This window comes from Conger conger, chromosome 3 (assembly GCF_963514075.1).
Source record: "Conger conger chromosome 3, fConCon1.1, whole genome shotgun sequence".
Lineage (NCBI taxonomy): Eukaryota > Metazoa > Chordata > Actinopteri > Anguilliformes > Congridae > Conger > Conger conger.
The window spans coordinates 19,914,112-19,932,308 of NC_083762.1; the positions used below are offsets into that span (position 1 = coordinate 19,914,112).

General features: G+C 40.6%; 1 protein-coding gene across 1 annotated transcript; it reads left to right on the forward strand.

Moving 5' to 3' along the window:
- The first annotated feature begins 414 nt into the window (after positions 1-414).
- Positions 415-10,817, forward strand: gal3st4 (galactose-3-O-sulfotransferase 4). Its single transcript, XM_061233895.1, has 4 exons — positions 415-437; positions 1,220-1,330; positions 9,293-9,599; positions 9,843-10,817. Exons 1-4 carry the CDS (start codon positions 415-417, stop codon positions 10,815-10,817), a joined length of 1,416 nt encoding a protein of 471 aa, XP_061089879.1.
- Positions 10,818-18,197: the final 7,380 nt, after the last annotated feature.

The window sequence follows — 18,197 nt, forward strand, 5'->3', positions numbered from 1 at the left end:
GAATGCAAGGGTATTAATGGCTATATTTTTATTTTACCAGCATGTTTGTATTGCTCGAATCACAGGAATACAGAATTACTTTTATTCAGAATTTGTTTTGCACGTCTACATTATCGTTATCCTATTATTTATACCAATATATGGCAAGTAGTTAAGGCAGCATTTTTCGTCTACATCAGCAGACTGGACGAGGCAATTTGGTGGCCGTTTGACGTCAGAACGCGACCCACGCATGTCTGTGTATGACCCACTCCCCCCCCCCATACATACACACACACACTGAAAATTGCGCCTCCCCTCTCCCTCCGATCTTAGTGCTCGCATTTTCTCTGAGAACACTGTCGGAGACTCCGAGATGCGCCGTGGTTGCCAGCGCCAAGCGCTGCGCATAACCGAGACCGGCCCAGTTCAGTCATGGCTTTTAGACGGAAAGCGAGGTAAGCGGACTCTTTCGCGACAATAAGTGGAGATCCGGGATGGAAGGAGAATGCACTTTAAAAGCCATGCAGAGATTTCTATACTGGATGTAGTTCGAATAGTGGGAGGGTTTGTGGGGGTATTATCCGATAAAGCCTGCAATAACAAAGGCCTTTTGTCTACGGTCTGTTTGATCCATCATTAATCTTATGTTACAGGACTGATGGTTTCCGTATGTCTCCCTAAAACAATTTATCGGACACGCTTTCCTCCATCTTGAAGGTCCAAATCGTAGGGCATCCTAAATGCTGTAGTTTCTGGGACTAGGTTGTCCTCGATATCAAATTGATACTAACGTCCACAAAACACGGACGTAGAGTCGCGGTTATATTCACAACGATGCGTCAAACCATAGGCTACATCATTCGTGCACGAGGCAAACAATGCACATTATATATTTTAAATAAACGTATTATTGCTAGCGTAAAATAGCAGAAACCGCTTGTTATGAAACTGTCAGAAATACAATACCCGTAACATAACGGTAAAGCACGGTGGGAATTGTGTGAGGAGTGAGCTATTGAATTGCTTATTTTATAGCTTACTGCACTGATTTGAAGTTCTGTTTTCTGAAGCAAGACACTTTTGACTTGCTTGCGTTGACAGAAAATAGTCTTACCATTATGTGTCAGCTAAATCTAAATCTAAAATGTTCTGCAAATAAACATTTGTTTTATGAGGCTATTTTGTTTCGTATCTTCTGAATCCTTTCTGTCTTTCTTTGCACTGGTGCTCATCCCAGGAGGATGCGGTTATTGGGGTGTTATCGGCTGGGGCTGCTTTGGAAAGCCCTTCTGGTGTTCTTGGCCATTGTCTTTGCTGGGCAGCTGCTGGGAGTCATCTTCAGCAAGAGGTGAGAAATGAATTTGTTCCCACTTTTGTTTCTTGGTCCATCCTTTTCATCCTTTGACTTGGTTTCTGTCCAATATGAAGCTCTGTTTGGCATTCAATCTTATGTCATGCTTGATAACAAAAACTTCTGCTGGTGAAAGAATATTAATCCCCACAAAGCTCTTCAGAGGTACCATTATGGGTCTGAGGGGCAGGAACAATATGTATTTTTCAGTCTCTACCACTGAACCCCCTCCTGTTTATTATCTTGTGAAATTGTGGGAGATATGGTGTTGCAGGAAGTTCAAGTTTTTCTTATTCTCAAGCTCCAGTTCTAGTTATTCTCATGCTACATTATCACAGCTGTCACATCACAGCATATAGTGTTGTTTAATACTTGAAATATTTACAACAGTGTGGTAATATGTCAACTTAAAGGTATACTATGCAGGATTTCCCCCATGAAAATATAAAACAGACATGCTCAGTCATTATGATATTGATTATTATGACTATGATACATTAGCAACCTTTGTCTGTGTTCACTTCTGCCTAATACCTTGTTAATCTACTTGTATTTATTATTCTAAAAACTATTTGGGACGTTTCTGGGTGTGGCCCTTTTTACTCTCTGTGCTGCATGTGTCCAATATAGTGAACTCATAAGCTCTATGGTCCAATAATTGAGGGAGGAGGAGGGACATGTATGGATTGGCTGTACAAGAGATAGCCATGGTGGCTAACTGATAAGCAAGTGGTTGGCCAGCATTCGGCATCAGTTGACAGATAGCTGAGTCCCCCTGCCTACTACTGCGTATTTTTGGGAGATTCTACCAGCAGATTTACTCTACTGGACAGGGAGTTCATGCCTAAATCCAAAAGACTCCTGGACTTTCAGAAGACTTGAGATGTCTGATAAAAATAAAAGTGACAATGAATTGAATCGTTTGTGAGAATTGTCTTACATTGAAAATTGGGAAATGCAGTCTAGTGGAAACTGAGTGCTAACAGTGACTAGCATTGGTTCATTCAGTCACCACTAATGTTTAGGTAAAGTTAGCTACCTCATAACATTTCTGTATTTGGTTTTTTCTATCGGTATGTCAGTTGAGCATTTCGGCATACTTTTGACTGCTATGAATGCAGCTATTATTGCATTTTTTAAAGAGACATGATTATAGCAGTGTGCAATACGAGGCTACAAACCTGCCCGACAAAGCTTGCCAGAGGAGAATACTTTTGTGAGAGACGTGATTACAGTAACTTGGCTAACTAGCTACTAACTAAATACAAACACGAGTAACGTCAGTGAAATAGCTAGCTGAATGGCTTGTGTGGAAAGTGACTACTAATATAGTCGCTTTGAATATAGTGTGTTTCAAAGCTACCAACAGCTAGACATAATCATCTGGGGGTGTAGGTGGGGTTGGAAATGTGGGCGTACGGAAGCAAGGCAAGAAATTATGCATAGTATGCCACTAAGTGATATGTTAAAATGTAAGCAACATGTATTCATACAATTTGTCACTGGTCCAAAATCTTTGTATACATAGTTGATAGCAGCCATCACTGACTTTGTTGCCAAGATGAAGTGAATTTATGACCGACAGTCATCTATTGAGGATTTGTATCGATAGTTGTAAGGTTTTCTCAAGAGCTTCCCTCACTGTACAGAAGACGAGAGGAGAATAATCCTGAAATATTTTCATACTGGTTTGCAACAGACTCAAAACTCATGACTCATATTATGCCTCTAGTGTTACATTTTTTGTGATTTTAATTTATTTTTCTGATGCGATTAATCACAATCTTTTTAATAGTTCTAATGTCTTAACTAAAATATGATATAACAATGTAAAGGGTTGTGGGGAGACAGACAAATTTGTATATTGGACCACTTCACATATACATGGTAATGACCGCTATCAGTTTCAAGGTTCCCCCTCTGGGGATTTTCCACTGGACTCCAGGGGGGAGCGGGGCAAGGCCTCACAACCATTAAGGATTTGAATGGCCCAATCTGAAGTGCTCGGGATAGGTGCAATTCCTTACCACCAATCAGAGGTTACACTTAATTTGTAGACATATTTGAATATATGCAAATGTAAATCTTTAAAACACCCCAAACATCATTGGGTTTCTGTACATTTTCCTGACTGTAATAAACTTTCCTGCTTTTTACTAAGAACGGTTGATCTGCTTCTTCACTGAGATAAAGGTCATTTTCTCATTCCTCAGTAAATTCAGAATTTACTAACATAGTCAATGCTGTGTCTTAGTATATGTTCATCCTCATTTTCTACAGAAAAACAAATGGTAGGCTGTACAATTGATGCTTCTCATTCACCCATTCATACACACACTCACACACCAATGGCGATTGGCTGCAATGCAAGGCACCGACCAGCTCGTCAGGAGCATTTGGGGGTTAGGTGTCTTGCTCAGGGACACTTCAACACAGCCCGGGCGGGGGATTGAACCAGCAACCCTCCGACTGCCAGACGACTGCTCTTACTGCCTGAGCCATGTCACCCCAAACAAACTAGAGATAACAGAACATTGTCTGTCTTCATGGCTATGTTTTTTCCCTCCGCCTAGCAACATTAACACAGGTCATGATTCTGCTTAGGCTGTCCACTTCTCTTCCTCTACTGGGCTTGGAATTTTGGAAGGGAAGAGATTATGTTGGATATACGATAGTGCATGTATCTCTGTTTCAACCCATGTTTCACGCGAAGTAAATTCCATTTTATTTAATTTTCTGGGTCAGAAAATGTTATTTTGTTTCCATAATTAATTTCCTTTTTCTGGTTTCAGTCCATTCAGTTTGTTTTTTTAAACTGCCTTTTAGCGTTTTTTAATTATTATTTTTTTCCAAGCAGTAACTGGGTTCTGAAGCCTTCTAATTCAATATGCCTTGGTTCTCATGGCTCACCAACCCTTACCACTACCTTTATCGTGGCTTAGAGGGGATACAGGTGAGGCTAAGTTGGGACTAAGCCTTCTCGCAACCTCATTAATGTCCCTGTGACAAGAGGGGACTGCAGGGCTAAGTTGGAGGTATTGGACCATATAATACGACATGGCGGTTTTGTACTGATGGGCAGGTACCATTTCTCATCTGATGCCAGAATGTAAAGTTTACTAGAAAGTATGCCTGTGCATACTTTCACAATATAAATTATATGGTGAGAATCAGGGAACTGTTTTTTGCACATAATGTGCCTTGTCATGTTAAAACACAGAACTTATAAAATAACATGTCCCACAGTACAGAATGGAATCCAGACTGTGCCTATGACAACTGTGGCCAGCAGCCCCATAGGGCAGCACACAGTTGAACTTAATGTTGCCATCTTATTGCCCAAGAGGAACTTGTCTGGTAGATTGGGTGCCTGCAGTCTGCCTGTGCCAGTCTGTCCTCTCTGATGACATAATGACTGGTCAGCTGGTGGATTGCACAGTTAAAGTTAAATGAACCAGTGTCTGGCAGCATGTGCTTTGGAAAAATATGTATGCTCTCGTGAATCAGTGGAGGATGTTGAGTGTTCAGATGTGCTATGAATACCAAGTGGGCCATCCAAATTGGGAGGGGAAAAATCAGGGTTAAAAATAATATAAAAAATGTGGCTTGTTTACATTTTACTTGGCTTGTGAAGTCTCCCATGAACTCATTTGGAAGTAAAATGTTTTTACATGGTAAGGGGCGGCATGGATGGTGCAGTGGGTATCACTGCCGCCTCACAGCAAGGTGGTCCTGGGTTTGAATCCCAGTTGGCCGAGGCCTCTCTGTGTGGAGTTTGCATGTTCTCCCTGTGTTCGCATGGGTTTCCTCCGGGGACTTCGGTTTCCTCCAACAGTCCAAAGACATGCAGGTCTTGGAGAGTCTAAATTGCCTATGAGTGTGAGTGTGAATGTGAGTGTGTGAGTGTGTGAGTGAATGGTGTGTGTGCCCTGCGATGGACTGGCAACCTGTCCAGGGTGTATTCCTGCCTTTCACCCAATGTATGCTGGGATAGGCTCCAGCCCCCCCTGCGACCCTGTTCAGGATAAGCGGGTTAAGATAACGGATCACGGTTTATCAATGAAGGTAGTAAAAATACTCTCCCTGATGTCATATTAATTTTTTAATTGTTTTTAATTTGTTAAAAAAAAAATTATATTAAATTTATAAATTGTTATATCCAGTTAACTATGATCATGGCAGCATAATTTGTGATTTGTGAGTGGAAAGGAGTAAATTCACTCCTTTCATTCCAGGATTGTTGAAAATTCATCAAAAGGGTCAAGTCCACAATATACCCTGTAAATGTTGTTAAATATATGCTCCATAGCACACCATGGAAGACTAGCTTTATGAGACTCCGTATCACATACGGATAATACCCTCCACTTTACTCTCGTTCTAATGACAGCAAACATGAATATTGTATGAGGAACATAAGCTCAGTCATTGAATACCTCTAAAAAAGTGTCAGTCTTCTTCTAACAATAGAGGTGATATTTGTGGACAAGTAATTGTTAAATCCAGTCAGTAGCAATGTGCACCTTCAAGAAACAAAATATGTTTTCCATGTAACAGAAAAAATTGGTTTCTGCTTGAAGCTGGAATTGCATCTAAAATGTAGATTCCAACTGTCAGGCTTCAACAACCATTACTGTATCTGTATCAACGTTAAGATTTTCAATCACAATGATTTTAATTTGATGTTAGATTGCCTTCAAACTTAAAAGCAAAAGGACTTTCAGAATGAGGAATGTTGGGCGTGGTTTGGTGCTCTATGTCCCCCCAAAAAAAAGAAGAAGAAGTTTTTGGGGAGTGAGGGGAGCTGGACCAGAGAGAAACAGACAGCGTTCCTGTGGATTTACAGAGCAGGCACCTTAATCATGTGGACAATGGGCAGCCAATAACAGTTGAACGTTTTCACCTGGTGGCACAATTATAGCATTTAGTGGCACAAATTTCTGACATGGCATAATCCTCTCGATTTGTTTTAGAGGGGAAAATAGGCAGTTGATGTTTGCACACATTGCATGTGACTTTCTCTTTGGTTACTTGCATGACCCACATATTTGAACTTGATTTTTAGGCTACCTAAAGACCTACCCTCCAGACCAAAAAATGGCTTGTTGTTTCTTTATGGCCTTCTTCACCATCCATGGGGACATGTGTATTTCCCGTACTGTGCTAGGTGGTATGTTTAACCGTTCATGTATTTTTGTTGTACCCGTTAGCAGAATTGTGAAGGTCAATTAACATCTGGATGGTGCAGTGGGTAGCACTGCCGCCTCACAGCAAGGAGGTCCTGGGTTCGAATCCCCGTCGGCCAGGGCCTCTCTGTGCGGAGTTTGCATGTTCTCCCCGTGTCTGCGTGGGTTTCCTCCGGGTACTCCGGTTTCCTCCCACAGTCCAAAGACATGCACGTTAGGCTGATTGGAGAGTCTAAATTGCCCGTAGGTATGAGTGTGTGAGTGAATGGTGTGTGTGCCCTGAGATAGACTGGCGACCTGTCCAGGGTGTATTCCAGCCTTTCGCCCAATGTATGCTGGGATAGGCTCCAGCCCCCCTGCGACCCTGATCAGGATAAGCGGGTTCAGATAATGGATGGATGGATGGAATTAACATCTGTCTCTTCTGAATTGACAATTCTTTGGCTTTTCGCATGCTGATGGATGACAAAGTGTTTTTGTGCTTGTTACCTTGTTTGCATGCTTGTTACACTTCCTGTTTATACTCTTGTAAAACAGGAAGTGATGGGATGACACCATATTGTTTCTTTAGACTGAGATTAGGTAAATTAAGTAACATTTTATTGGCAATTTAACTTGCTGTGTAGACAACTATTGCATGTTTTGCATGCATCAAGATAGCCAGTGTACTCTTTAACTTAATTATGTATTTATTTATTTATGAACCTCTATTTATACAGGGTAGGTGGACTGAGCATGCATGCTCTTTTGTAGCAATTCCCTGTTAATGCCCCCCCCCCACATGTAGCCTAATTATTATTTACATTATTTCTTCCATTTATGCCAGTCCCTGCTGAAAAGTAAAATAAACAATACAGTCAATCACTTAGCAGACAATTTTATCCAGAGTGTAGAATATCAGGAGTCGTCCCAGGAATACAAAAATATGATGTCACCAAGGAGGCACAGGAGACCCAACTATAATCAATTAGTGAAAAGTTAACTGAATAAACCAACAGTTTGTATTGTGAACAAAAGTAAATGCCACTATAAAATGTTAACGTATTTTACACAGCCATAACTCGTTATGCCAAAATGAAATGCAAAAATAAAGAGGATAACTAAAGAGGGTCAGGGCATGGTTCACTCTGAAGAGCTGGGTCTACCACTGCTTCAGAAGATGCATAGGGCTTCTGCTGAAAATAAAATGGCATATTTCTCACTTACGTCAGAATGTGCATATTTGATATAGTAGCAGCAGGGTTTTATCCACACATTTTATAATGGCACAAGGACCCAGAGCCTAAACCGAGGGTAAGATTTTCTCACGTTAACTGATCCTAATGCACTGGGACATGTGTCATGTAAGTCCACTGTCATGAACTAGTCACTGTTAAAATCCCTCCAGATACACCAAACACAGTTCTATGTTTATCTTAGGACCTTAAAACCCCTAAATGTGAAGTGCAATGTTAAGAATCAAAGAGGATGCAGGTTAAAGTGAAGACAGTTTATCATACAAAATGTTAAATAATGGCAATATACGGCAATGGCAATAAAGGTGCACTGCAAAATGTGAGTAATTAAATGGCTATACGTGGCAAGACACTGTGTTCGTGTGAGGAGCAAGATCACTGCTGTGTCACCTGTGTGGATGTTTTCTTTCATTATTATGGAGTGATACCACACCCTTTTCTCTTAGAACACTTATCTCTGCTGAATGATTGCAATCTTTCACCACAGCTTGTGGATGGGGAAAATGGGAGGAGGGGTGAGGGGATTAACCTGAACTGCACTCAAAGGCAGTGAGTGCAGTATACTGGCACCGAAGGAAAGGAGAGCCAAGGAACATGATGCTAGTGGCTGCAAATGAGCAGGGTGGGGTATGCTTGTGAAAAGCGTTGAGAAAATGTTGCAAAAAGATGCCATGCAAGGCACCAACAAGCTCTTTGGGGGCAATTGGGATTTAGGTGTTTTGCTTATGGACACTTCAACTCACCCAGGACTGAACCAGCAGCTCTCCAACTGCCTTACCACCTGAGCTAATGTCGAGGGGCCAAGGGGAGTGGGAGCAGCTAGGGTAGACAGGCACACTGCACCTGTACACCTACTTATTCATGCGATTATCTAATTAGTCAATTGTGTGGCAGCAGTCCAATATATAAAATCATGCAGATACGGGTCAGGAGCTTCAGGTAATGTTCACATCAACCATCAGAATGGGGAAGAAAATTATCTATGTGACTTTGACTGTGTGCCTGACAAGGTGGTTTGAGTATCTCAGAAACTGCTGATCTCCTGGGATTTTCACACACAACAGTCTCTAGTGTTTGCAGAGAATGGTGCGAAAACCAAAAAACATCCATTCAGCGGCAGTTCTGCAGGCAGAAACACCTTGTTAATGAGAGAGGTCAGAGGAGAATGGCCAGACTGGTCAAAGCTGCCAGGAAGGTGACAGTAATGCAAAAACACAATTACCACAGTGTTATGCAGAAAAGCATCTCTGAACACACAACGCGTCAAACCTCTACGTGGATAGGTAATAGCAGAAATGTAATAAGTCAATGTAATAAGTAAAATGTAATACATTTCAAAGTGAAATCAGGAGCTGTGATTCTTTGAAATATAGTACAAGTTCTCAGGTTTACTTTTTTGGGCTGTTAACGATTGATAAAGTAGTGATAACTAAATGTGAACATAGTCCAAAGTTCTATGGTAACCTCAATTTAATCTCTCTTTGTCTCTGTCCCTTTTCTCCATTTCTCTCTGTCTCCCCCCGCCTCCCTGCTAGCAGTATGCAACCCGAAAGGCCCAACCCTCTGTTCTCCCTTTCTTCTCTGGACTCTCAGGAGTCATCCCTTGGTTCCTGCCGGCCACACAACCACGTCATGTTCCTGAAGACCCACAAGACAGCTAGCAGCACTGTACTCAATATGCTCTACCGCTTTGGGGATGAGCGGGGCCTACGCTTTGCCCTACCTTTGGGGTACCAGTTTGGCTACCCATTGCCCTTCAATGCCCACAGGGTAAAAGGCTACCGGGGACCACGTGTTGTGGACTTCAGCATCATGGGCAACCACATGCGCTTCCACAAGCCAGAGGTACAGATCTCAGAGTTGACCTATGGTGGCGCTTGTTCACCTGGTTTGGAATGCGGTACACATAAGGGATTTGTTTGTTTGTATGTACTATTAACCATAGATAATGAAGTGACAGAGCGATTCCAGGTTTGGTACTGTTGGGGTTGTTGAGTGTGGTATCTGATACATTTAATGGTAATTAATAATAGCATGACATTTTTTGTCTGCTTATGTTCCTCTTGTTTTCTTACTCTTGATTTGTAGGTTGAGAAGGTCATGCCCAGTGATACCTTCTATTTCTCAATTTTACGTGACCCAGTGGCCCTGGCAGAGTCTTCATATGCCTACTACAAAGCTGTGGCCCCTGCCTTCAAGCGAGCAAAGGGGCTAGCTGATTTTGCAGAAGACCCTTGGCAGTATTATGACCCCCGTCTGCGCAACAACCACTATGCTCGCAATCTTCTGTGGTTCGACTTTGGCCTGGACCACAATGCCAACTTCTCTGAGTCCCTGGCCCAGAAAGGAGAATTGACTGTGCGCCAGGCCTTCAGTCTGATCTTGTTGTCAGAACACTTTGACCAGTCCATGGTACTGCTCCGCCATGCCCTGTGTTGGCCGCTGGATGCAGTGGTCTCCTTTAGCTTGAATGCACGGCAGCAGAAGAGCAGCAAGGGGAGTTCAAATGGCGGCTTAGTGCTCTCAAATGAACAGAGGCAAAAACTGCGGGAGTGGAATGCACTGGACTGGCACCTATACCAGGCCTTCAATCACACCTTCTGGGAGGAGGTGGAGAAATTTGGGAGGGCACGGATGGTGTCGGAGGTGGCCCTCCTGAGGTCTCGGCGGGAGATGATGGCACGTGTCTGTCTGCGGGATGGAGGGCGGCCAGTGGAGGCCAGCCGAATACGGGACAAGACTATTCGGCCCTTCCAGAGTGGCCTGGTTAAGATACTGGGCTATGAACTGCAGCCCGGGCTGGACAATGCCACCAACCATGCCTGTCTGAAAATGATCAGGCCTGAGATCCAGTACAAGGATTTACTAGATGCTCGACAGTTCCCCAGATCCCCTCAATCTGCAGCTCCTGGTGTGGCCCCCTATAAAAAGGACATGGGGCATCCAAGAATGATGGAGCGTGGTGGTATGAGGGTGGGGGAGAGGGAGAGAGACTGGGACAGGAGCTGGATGAGTCGCAACCAGACCTCATCATTAAGTGCAGGGAAGGGTCGACTGAGATAGCTCTAAAACACACCCTCCCCCAGAGGATGGGAGTGGCACATACTGGTCCTGATTATTGTGTGCAACTCACACAAGTGGAGATTATGTACAGATACAACTGTGTAGGGGAAAGGCTCATGAGGCAATACATCCCTTAGACACACACACACACACACACACACACCCGCAGGCAACTCCCAGTTACAGACGACTGTAAAGTAAATGGAGAATGATCAGCTCCAGGGACTTTGTTTTGCCAGCCCACCACCAGCTGCAATTGGAAAAGACTGAATAGCACTTCAACTGAGGTAAATTCTGCCTTTTAGCTCACAGGTCAAACCTGGACAGTAACTATGTTAAAGTCTAGAAAATGGAGTGACTTTAAATGTGTTATTCTGCCAGTGAATAATGTAGAGCTGGCTGTCACATTGATTTCAGTTTTGTCTGTGATCACACAAGCTGCTGTTCATCAAAGCTGACATTTAGGAAGAGACATACAGTGCAGTCCGTATTTGGACAGTGGTAAAAATTTTAATTGGTATTGGCATTTACATCCATATTGGGTGTTACGTGTAGTAATTACATTAAGTCCCCCCATTTTAGGGGACCAACAGTAATTCGGATTAGTCAGATATATACTATATAATAACTGTTTCCTTACTGCAGGTATAAGAAAGCTTTCAGTATCTAGTCTTGATTCTAGGCTTTTGGAGTGCTAGTGTTCTTTGTGTTTGTCAACATGGGAACTGTTGGTGAATTGTCAACTGCCAATGAAAGTGCTTTGGGATGAAGCACCATCCAATGAGTTTGGAGGCATTTGAGTGAGCTTAAGCAGATAAGAGGCTTCTGTACACTCCAGAATTCAGCAGTTACATTATCAATGAAGGCAAGTCAGCCAGCATCTGTGGTGGCCATACATGCCAAAACCATAACACCCCCACCACCATGTTTCATAGATTAGCAGGGTGCTTTTGTTCTTGGGCAGTTCCTTTTTGCTTCCACACCAGAAATCTACAGGCTCTTTTAGGTACTACTAGCAAATTGTAACCTGGTCATCCTATTTTCCCAGCTACCTAATGGTTTGCATCAGTAGCCTCAGTAGATATTTTTGTGAAGATCTACTCAGTAGTAGTCACTGACACATCCACGCCTGCCAGAGTCTTTCTGATCTGTAGGACAAGGTTTTTCTTCATTATGGAGAGAATTCTTTGGTCATTCACTGTAGAGGTCTTCCTTGGCCTATTGTACCAGTTCCTTTGCAATTACCGAGCTCAGCAGTGCTCTCTTTCTTCTTAATGATGTTTCAAACAGTTGATTTTAGTAAGTCTATTGTTTGGCATATGTCTCTGGCTGTTTTTTTCCCTATTTCTCAGCATCATAATGGCTAGCAGAACTCTGGTCCTCATTTTGACAAATGCTAAGAACAGACTCCAAAGGGAATCAAAATTCTAGAATCAGGACAGGATACTGACAACTTTCTTGTACCTGCTCTTAGGAGGTGACTGAACACACTGATTTGTCCCCTAAATTGGGGGGACTATGTATAGAAAGGGATGTAATTCATACACGGATCAGCCAATATGGATGTAAATACCTGCAAACTAAAGGTGACAGTCTGCTTGAAATTCATTGTTTCATTTCAAATCGTGCAGGAGTACAAAGCTAAAATAACAGAGATTGTACCACTGTCCAAATACTTATGGACTGCACGGTACATTCAAAAATATGTGCACTGAGGCACCCTCATGCCAAACTATTGAATTAATGCCTAAAAAATGCATGGTCTTTGCTTGGCATTATAGAATGCCTGTTGCTGTTGAAGGATTGTGAGGAAAGAAATTGCATTGTCATCTACTGGACTAAGGATGCCTCTGTGCCCAGTAATTGCAGAACAGGCGTATTACTCTTAAAAAATGGTACTTTTTGCAAATGGCATCAGCTATAGGTAATGGAACAAACAACCCTGGTGGCCTTCATGGCTATAAAGCTACAATATAAGGGGGCATTGGTATGTGGGATTAAAGTCCCTTGTATGATCCTCATAGGTTACTTTACATCAGCGACCCGTTATTTGTATCTAACACTCGTTATGGCATATAAGCTATGGCTGATTAGATGTCAAAGCCCATTGAAATGGCTGGCTCAATCAGTCACATACTGTAATTAATTCATTTATTATTTATGTTTTACTGCCATGCACTACATTTGAAGTGATTCTTGTCTAACAGGCTATTTGTAAGAGGTGTGTACACAATTGCCTGCAAAATTGTATTCTCCTGAAATTGGCCCAACAGCATGCATGTGTGCATGTACTATAGATCCTCATGTGAACAGAAGGGAAGAGTTAAACACAGAAATATAACATTCACTTAATGAATGTGTCCGCAAACAGACAACCCTTTTGACTGGTACCGATAAAGGATGATTATTACTGTGCCCTTGATACAGAATTCTCACATCTGTGAGTGTCCTAAACCTACGAAACTGCAAATTTAATGTATTAGTCTAGAGGGTCAGAAGGGCGGGGCTTATACATTTGAGATCATTTAATTTGTTTACATACACCAGGCAAGCTTTTTCAAATGCAGACAAGTATTTGAATGCAAAACAAATACTATTTGAACCCAGGTCTGGTTCCCAGTAAAAATGGTTTGAGGGTAAGCATGTTTGATAGTTTGGTTAAACTGAACACTATCTAAACCGCTGTAGAAAGCAGGGGTGCATTTATAAGTGAAGAACTGATTTAATATTTGGGAACACCCCCCCCCCCCCCAACACACATTATTATGGTGATTATGGTGAATAGTCAATAATTGTTCTATAGTCTCCGGTACTAATGTATATGAATATTCACTCATACCAACCAAGAACCCTGTTCAGTTCAGTGCAGACAAAGTTATTTTGCCTTAGAATAAGATACTTTGGAACAGGGCTTTAAATGATAGCTTGCTGTATTTATTTTATTTTTTTAATGTCTTGTACAAACAGTATTTATCTTTTCTCAAATTGGTATTGAGTTTCTTACTTGAAATGTAATGTATAGACATTCAAATGTCAAATTGAAATGCACTACGCAGTATTTTATAGACTCACATACATACACACAAACACAAGCATGGCAGACTTGTCCTAGCTTGCATCACACATACACTCGATGACCACTTTATTATTGTACACCAACTTGTTAATGAGAGAGGTAGAGGAGAATGGCCAGACTGGTTCAAGCTGACAGGAAGGTGACAGTTCCTCAAATGACCATGTGTTACAACAGTGATATGCAGAAGAGCATCTCTGAACACACAACATGTTGAACCTTGAAGTGGATGGGCTACAGCTGCAGATGACAAATAAATCAAAAACATAAATCTCATAAATAACCAATAAAGTGGTCACTGAGTGTAGTGTACAGTAATGTACATGCATAAATATGTAAGGCAACACAGCTGGCTGACAGTAAAGTCTACGTATATAAATTCAGAGGCACGTATACTCAAACTCTCACGGCACTATGCCATTTTACCAACAGACACATTCAGACGTATTCACCTTCATTATCCCTCATATCAAAGGTTGTGATTATTGTAATTCATTCTTTTCAGACCTCAGTTATCAAATGTTATGCATTTTTAGAAATTGAACACCAGCACTGTTTTAATGTGAGGGTTGAACCTTGGATATGTTCAAGCTTTTGGCAATACTAAAGGTTAGTGCTTTGGCAGTATACAATGAGTGAGAGAAAAATAGTCGAAAGGGTCATATACCTCAGTGCATCTTGAAAAACAAAATATTGAAATGTTTCCCATGTTACTTTTTACTTAGTTCAGCTACTGGCTAGATCACATTGTTTTAGTGTTTTAATGGAACAACTTATTTTAACTGTTCCTTTTGCGAAATGTATGAGACCATAAGATGGTGGGGCTGTGTAAAGGAATAGGGAACAGCTCCAAGAACCAGACTTTTATACCTGCTTCAAAAACAACGTACAGTTGGTATTTATATGGAATTGATTTGGTTTTCAGAGTTTGCTACTTGATATACATGCTGATGCTAAATACATGGAATTAAAATAGAAATGCAAGCCAACGTCTTTACATGCATTTAAACAGCACTCTGGCATATGTGTAAAAATGCTAGTGGAAATGCAAGCGATATACAACACTATTGAGCCTTTTTCCCCTGAGACATAATATTATGTGTAGTATAATCTGACTGTGAGCGTTCTGGGGCACATGAAATTGTACAGGCTTTCTTCATTTATTTTAGTCATTCGTGTAACCTGTGGTCATTTACTAAGAAGTAATTGTACAGACAATACATTGACTGAGTCCATAAAATGTTTTATGAACGATCCCTATATTTTATGGAGGAGGAGGCTACAACATCTGCAGTGTTGTAAATATTTTAACTTCTAATACCTAACACATTTAAAGAAATGTAACTTGGTACATTGAAATGAAGTGCTCTTTTCCATATACTGTGCTGCATATCAAATTTGCGTTTGGTTTAATAATTGGGTGTTCAGGGTTGGATGAATGTTAGATTGACAAGACTGACAATTTCTTTGCAATCTTTGGGACTGCTTTTATGGTAAAATACACCAAAGAGTATATTTCACCTTCCTCTTTTGGACAGTTGCTGAATTGAAATTACTGTGAAATTTCTGTCAAATTGATCAGGTTTTTTCTTTTTGGAAAGAACATCTGATAGAAATAAACATGAGATAGTAATATATTGGTACTACCACTGATGACTTGAATATGATGTGACCATGTCTTCATAGCAGGTTTATTTTATTATACTTGGTTCTATACAGTAGGATGCAAAAATACATTGAACAAAATTGTAGTTAGCATGATAGAAATATGGCTTGTCCATTTTGTTATTACTGGAGCATTTTTGCCAGTGAACCCACATATGGGGAGTGTTCGTTCCTTACTATAGTACTCAATATGTGATACCTAATCTAAGGTAGGGATCCACCAAATCCATATGTTGAGGTACTGACCAAATAAGAAATATAGCATTAAAGATACAATTTAATCATTGCAAAGATTTAAATTTGTCTACAATTTTTAAAGAATTAATTTACAACTGCATTGTATTACTTTCAAATGTTGCACACTGCAAAACTACAGTTCTCCAAAGCTCATTGTGAGATTCAGCTGATGTAAGATTTGTGCACCCACATGTACAATATATCACATATTTTTGCAAACAATCTTATTTCCACAATTATTCCTTAACAATGACAAGATGATATTTTATACCGCTGGTAGCAGTTCTGTAAATTCCATTCTGTACACTGCAGTAGGTGTTTTATCCAAGATTAGCTTTTACCGCTGTCTAGTGGAATCACTTATATGAGCCAATCACTGGTCAGAGTACTTCATAGTGTTTCAGTCACAGGTGTTTTGGTAACAGTGCAGTTCATTTGATTGTTTTGTGGTTTCCACTGCAAGGTAATACATAATTCCAGGTCACTTTAATGACTCTGTTGTCTGTAATATTGTCACCACACATTACTTTTTTGTTGTTTTCCTCTCACTGTGGTAGTATTCAGTTTATTGTTGCAGAAAGTAAACCCAGATTGGCATCAAAAACCAAGTATTTAGTTTAATGTACATAAATTGAAGGTTTCAGTCAAACCCAAATTCCTATAAAAGATGTTGCCATTACTCTAACTCAAAGTCAAATGCTGGATTTGGTGCATTCTTACCCTGATGTGAAGGAAATTATGCTTTTAAAATTTTATTTCAGTCCTAAGAGAACAGAAGGATACCATGACCACGCAGTTTTATTTCATGAAATTTGCAGAGGGGTTTCAGCAAACTGCATATCTTCTTGTTTACTTCACTTTTGTTACTTGAAAAATATGTATGCCTGGTTTAAAACCACGGTAGTGTGTATATCTGTGTTTGTTGGTTTTAAGTTGTTTTTCTTGTATCCATTTGAAATAAAAAGGACCTTTCTGAACAAAATTTCTCATTTCTATCTCCATGGTCTCTCTAGTTTTAATATAATCACAGCTGACTGAACTATTCACCCAAAAACTGAAGGCTCCTTCAGGTTTTAAATCAGCCATCAACTAGGCACAACAGACTCCAGCGGTCCAGCAAGTATTTGGACAGTGGTACAATTTCTGGCTTAGTACTCCACCACTCCACTGGATTTGATAATGAAACAATGAATATGAGGTTAAGGTACAGACTCAACTTTAACATGATGGCATGTACATCCATATTTGGAGATCCATGTAGGAATTGCATCCCTTTTTATAAATAGTTCCCCTGTTTTAGGAGGCGTAATTGGACAGCTAAGTTCTCAGCTGTTTCTAATTAGTACAGTGCCACTGGAACAAAGTAAATAAGCTGGAAAAATCACAGCCAAGGAACGACCACCAAAATAAAAAAAATCCTTTTCAAATCCAAATTCTAACACATAAACTTGTTCCTGCCAGGCTTGTTCCTGCGTTCCTGCTAAACCAGGCTACCCATGCCCTGAGTTGAGGTGTGGAAGGAAGGGGGAGAGGGGGTGTCACACTCCTTTATGGCAAGAACTAGCCCATCTAAGAAGACAATGTACTTATTAATTAATTTGACCTTATATTGTTGAAAGCAAGGCTTAGCACCATTATATTATTGTGAAAACATTCATGGTTTTAGTCTCTTTTTACTGAGACCAAACATGAATGTGTTATGAGGTAATCCTGCTTAGCTATTTACTTCTGCTTCCAACAACAGAGGTCATATCTGTAGACAAATAATTGTTAAATTTGGGCAGTCACTATCTCCATCTACATATTCCATATAATAAAAACAAATTCCACCGTGTTGGCTTTCACTTGAATCTGGAACTGTAGTGTTGATTTTAACTGTCCAGTTTAAATAATCATTATTGATACTGACTTGTATGTTGTTACATATTTACATTGTATGTTGAATGTTATGAATTGCATTCAAACTTAAAGGATGGAAAGAGAACTCCTGGCAGGGCCCTGACACTGCCTAAATACCAATGTATTCTGGTGTCTCCAGTGACAACTCTGCAGAAGGTAGGGCCCATAGATTGCAGGCCTAGATTTATCGTAACTCAAACATTGATGTTAGGACAGCCACATTTTTAGAAACAATATAATACCCTATTCCTCTATCTAAGGCCATAATCTACATATAACTTATCTTACAGTATAAGAAGTCATTGAATATCTAGACTTGATTCTATGCTTTGTTTGCCTTTTTCGATCAGTGTTTGTCAACATGAGGGCCAGAGTTGTACCAATGAAAGTCAAGGAAGCCAATATGAGGCTGACAAATACGAAAAATAGAGACAAAGGCATCATTATTGATTTCAAATGATGCACTGGTGTATGTTTGTGATCATTGCCTTGCAGTGGGATGAATC

Excerpts from the sequence above, each read along its gene's own strand:
- gal3st4 (XM_061233895.1), top strand. The coding sequence starts at position 415 with ATGGCTTTTAGACGGAAAGCGAG. Across the intron at positions 438-1,219 it reads GCTTTTAGACGGAAAGCGAG|GAGGATGCGGTTATTGGGGT; the intron begins GTAAGCGGACTC and ends TGCTCATCCCAG. Across the intron at positions 1,331-9,292 it reads GGAGTCATCTTCAGCAAGAG|TATGCAACCCGAAAGGCCCA; the intron begins GTGAGAAATGAA and ends CCCTGCTAGCAG.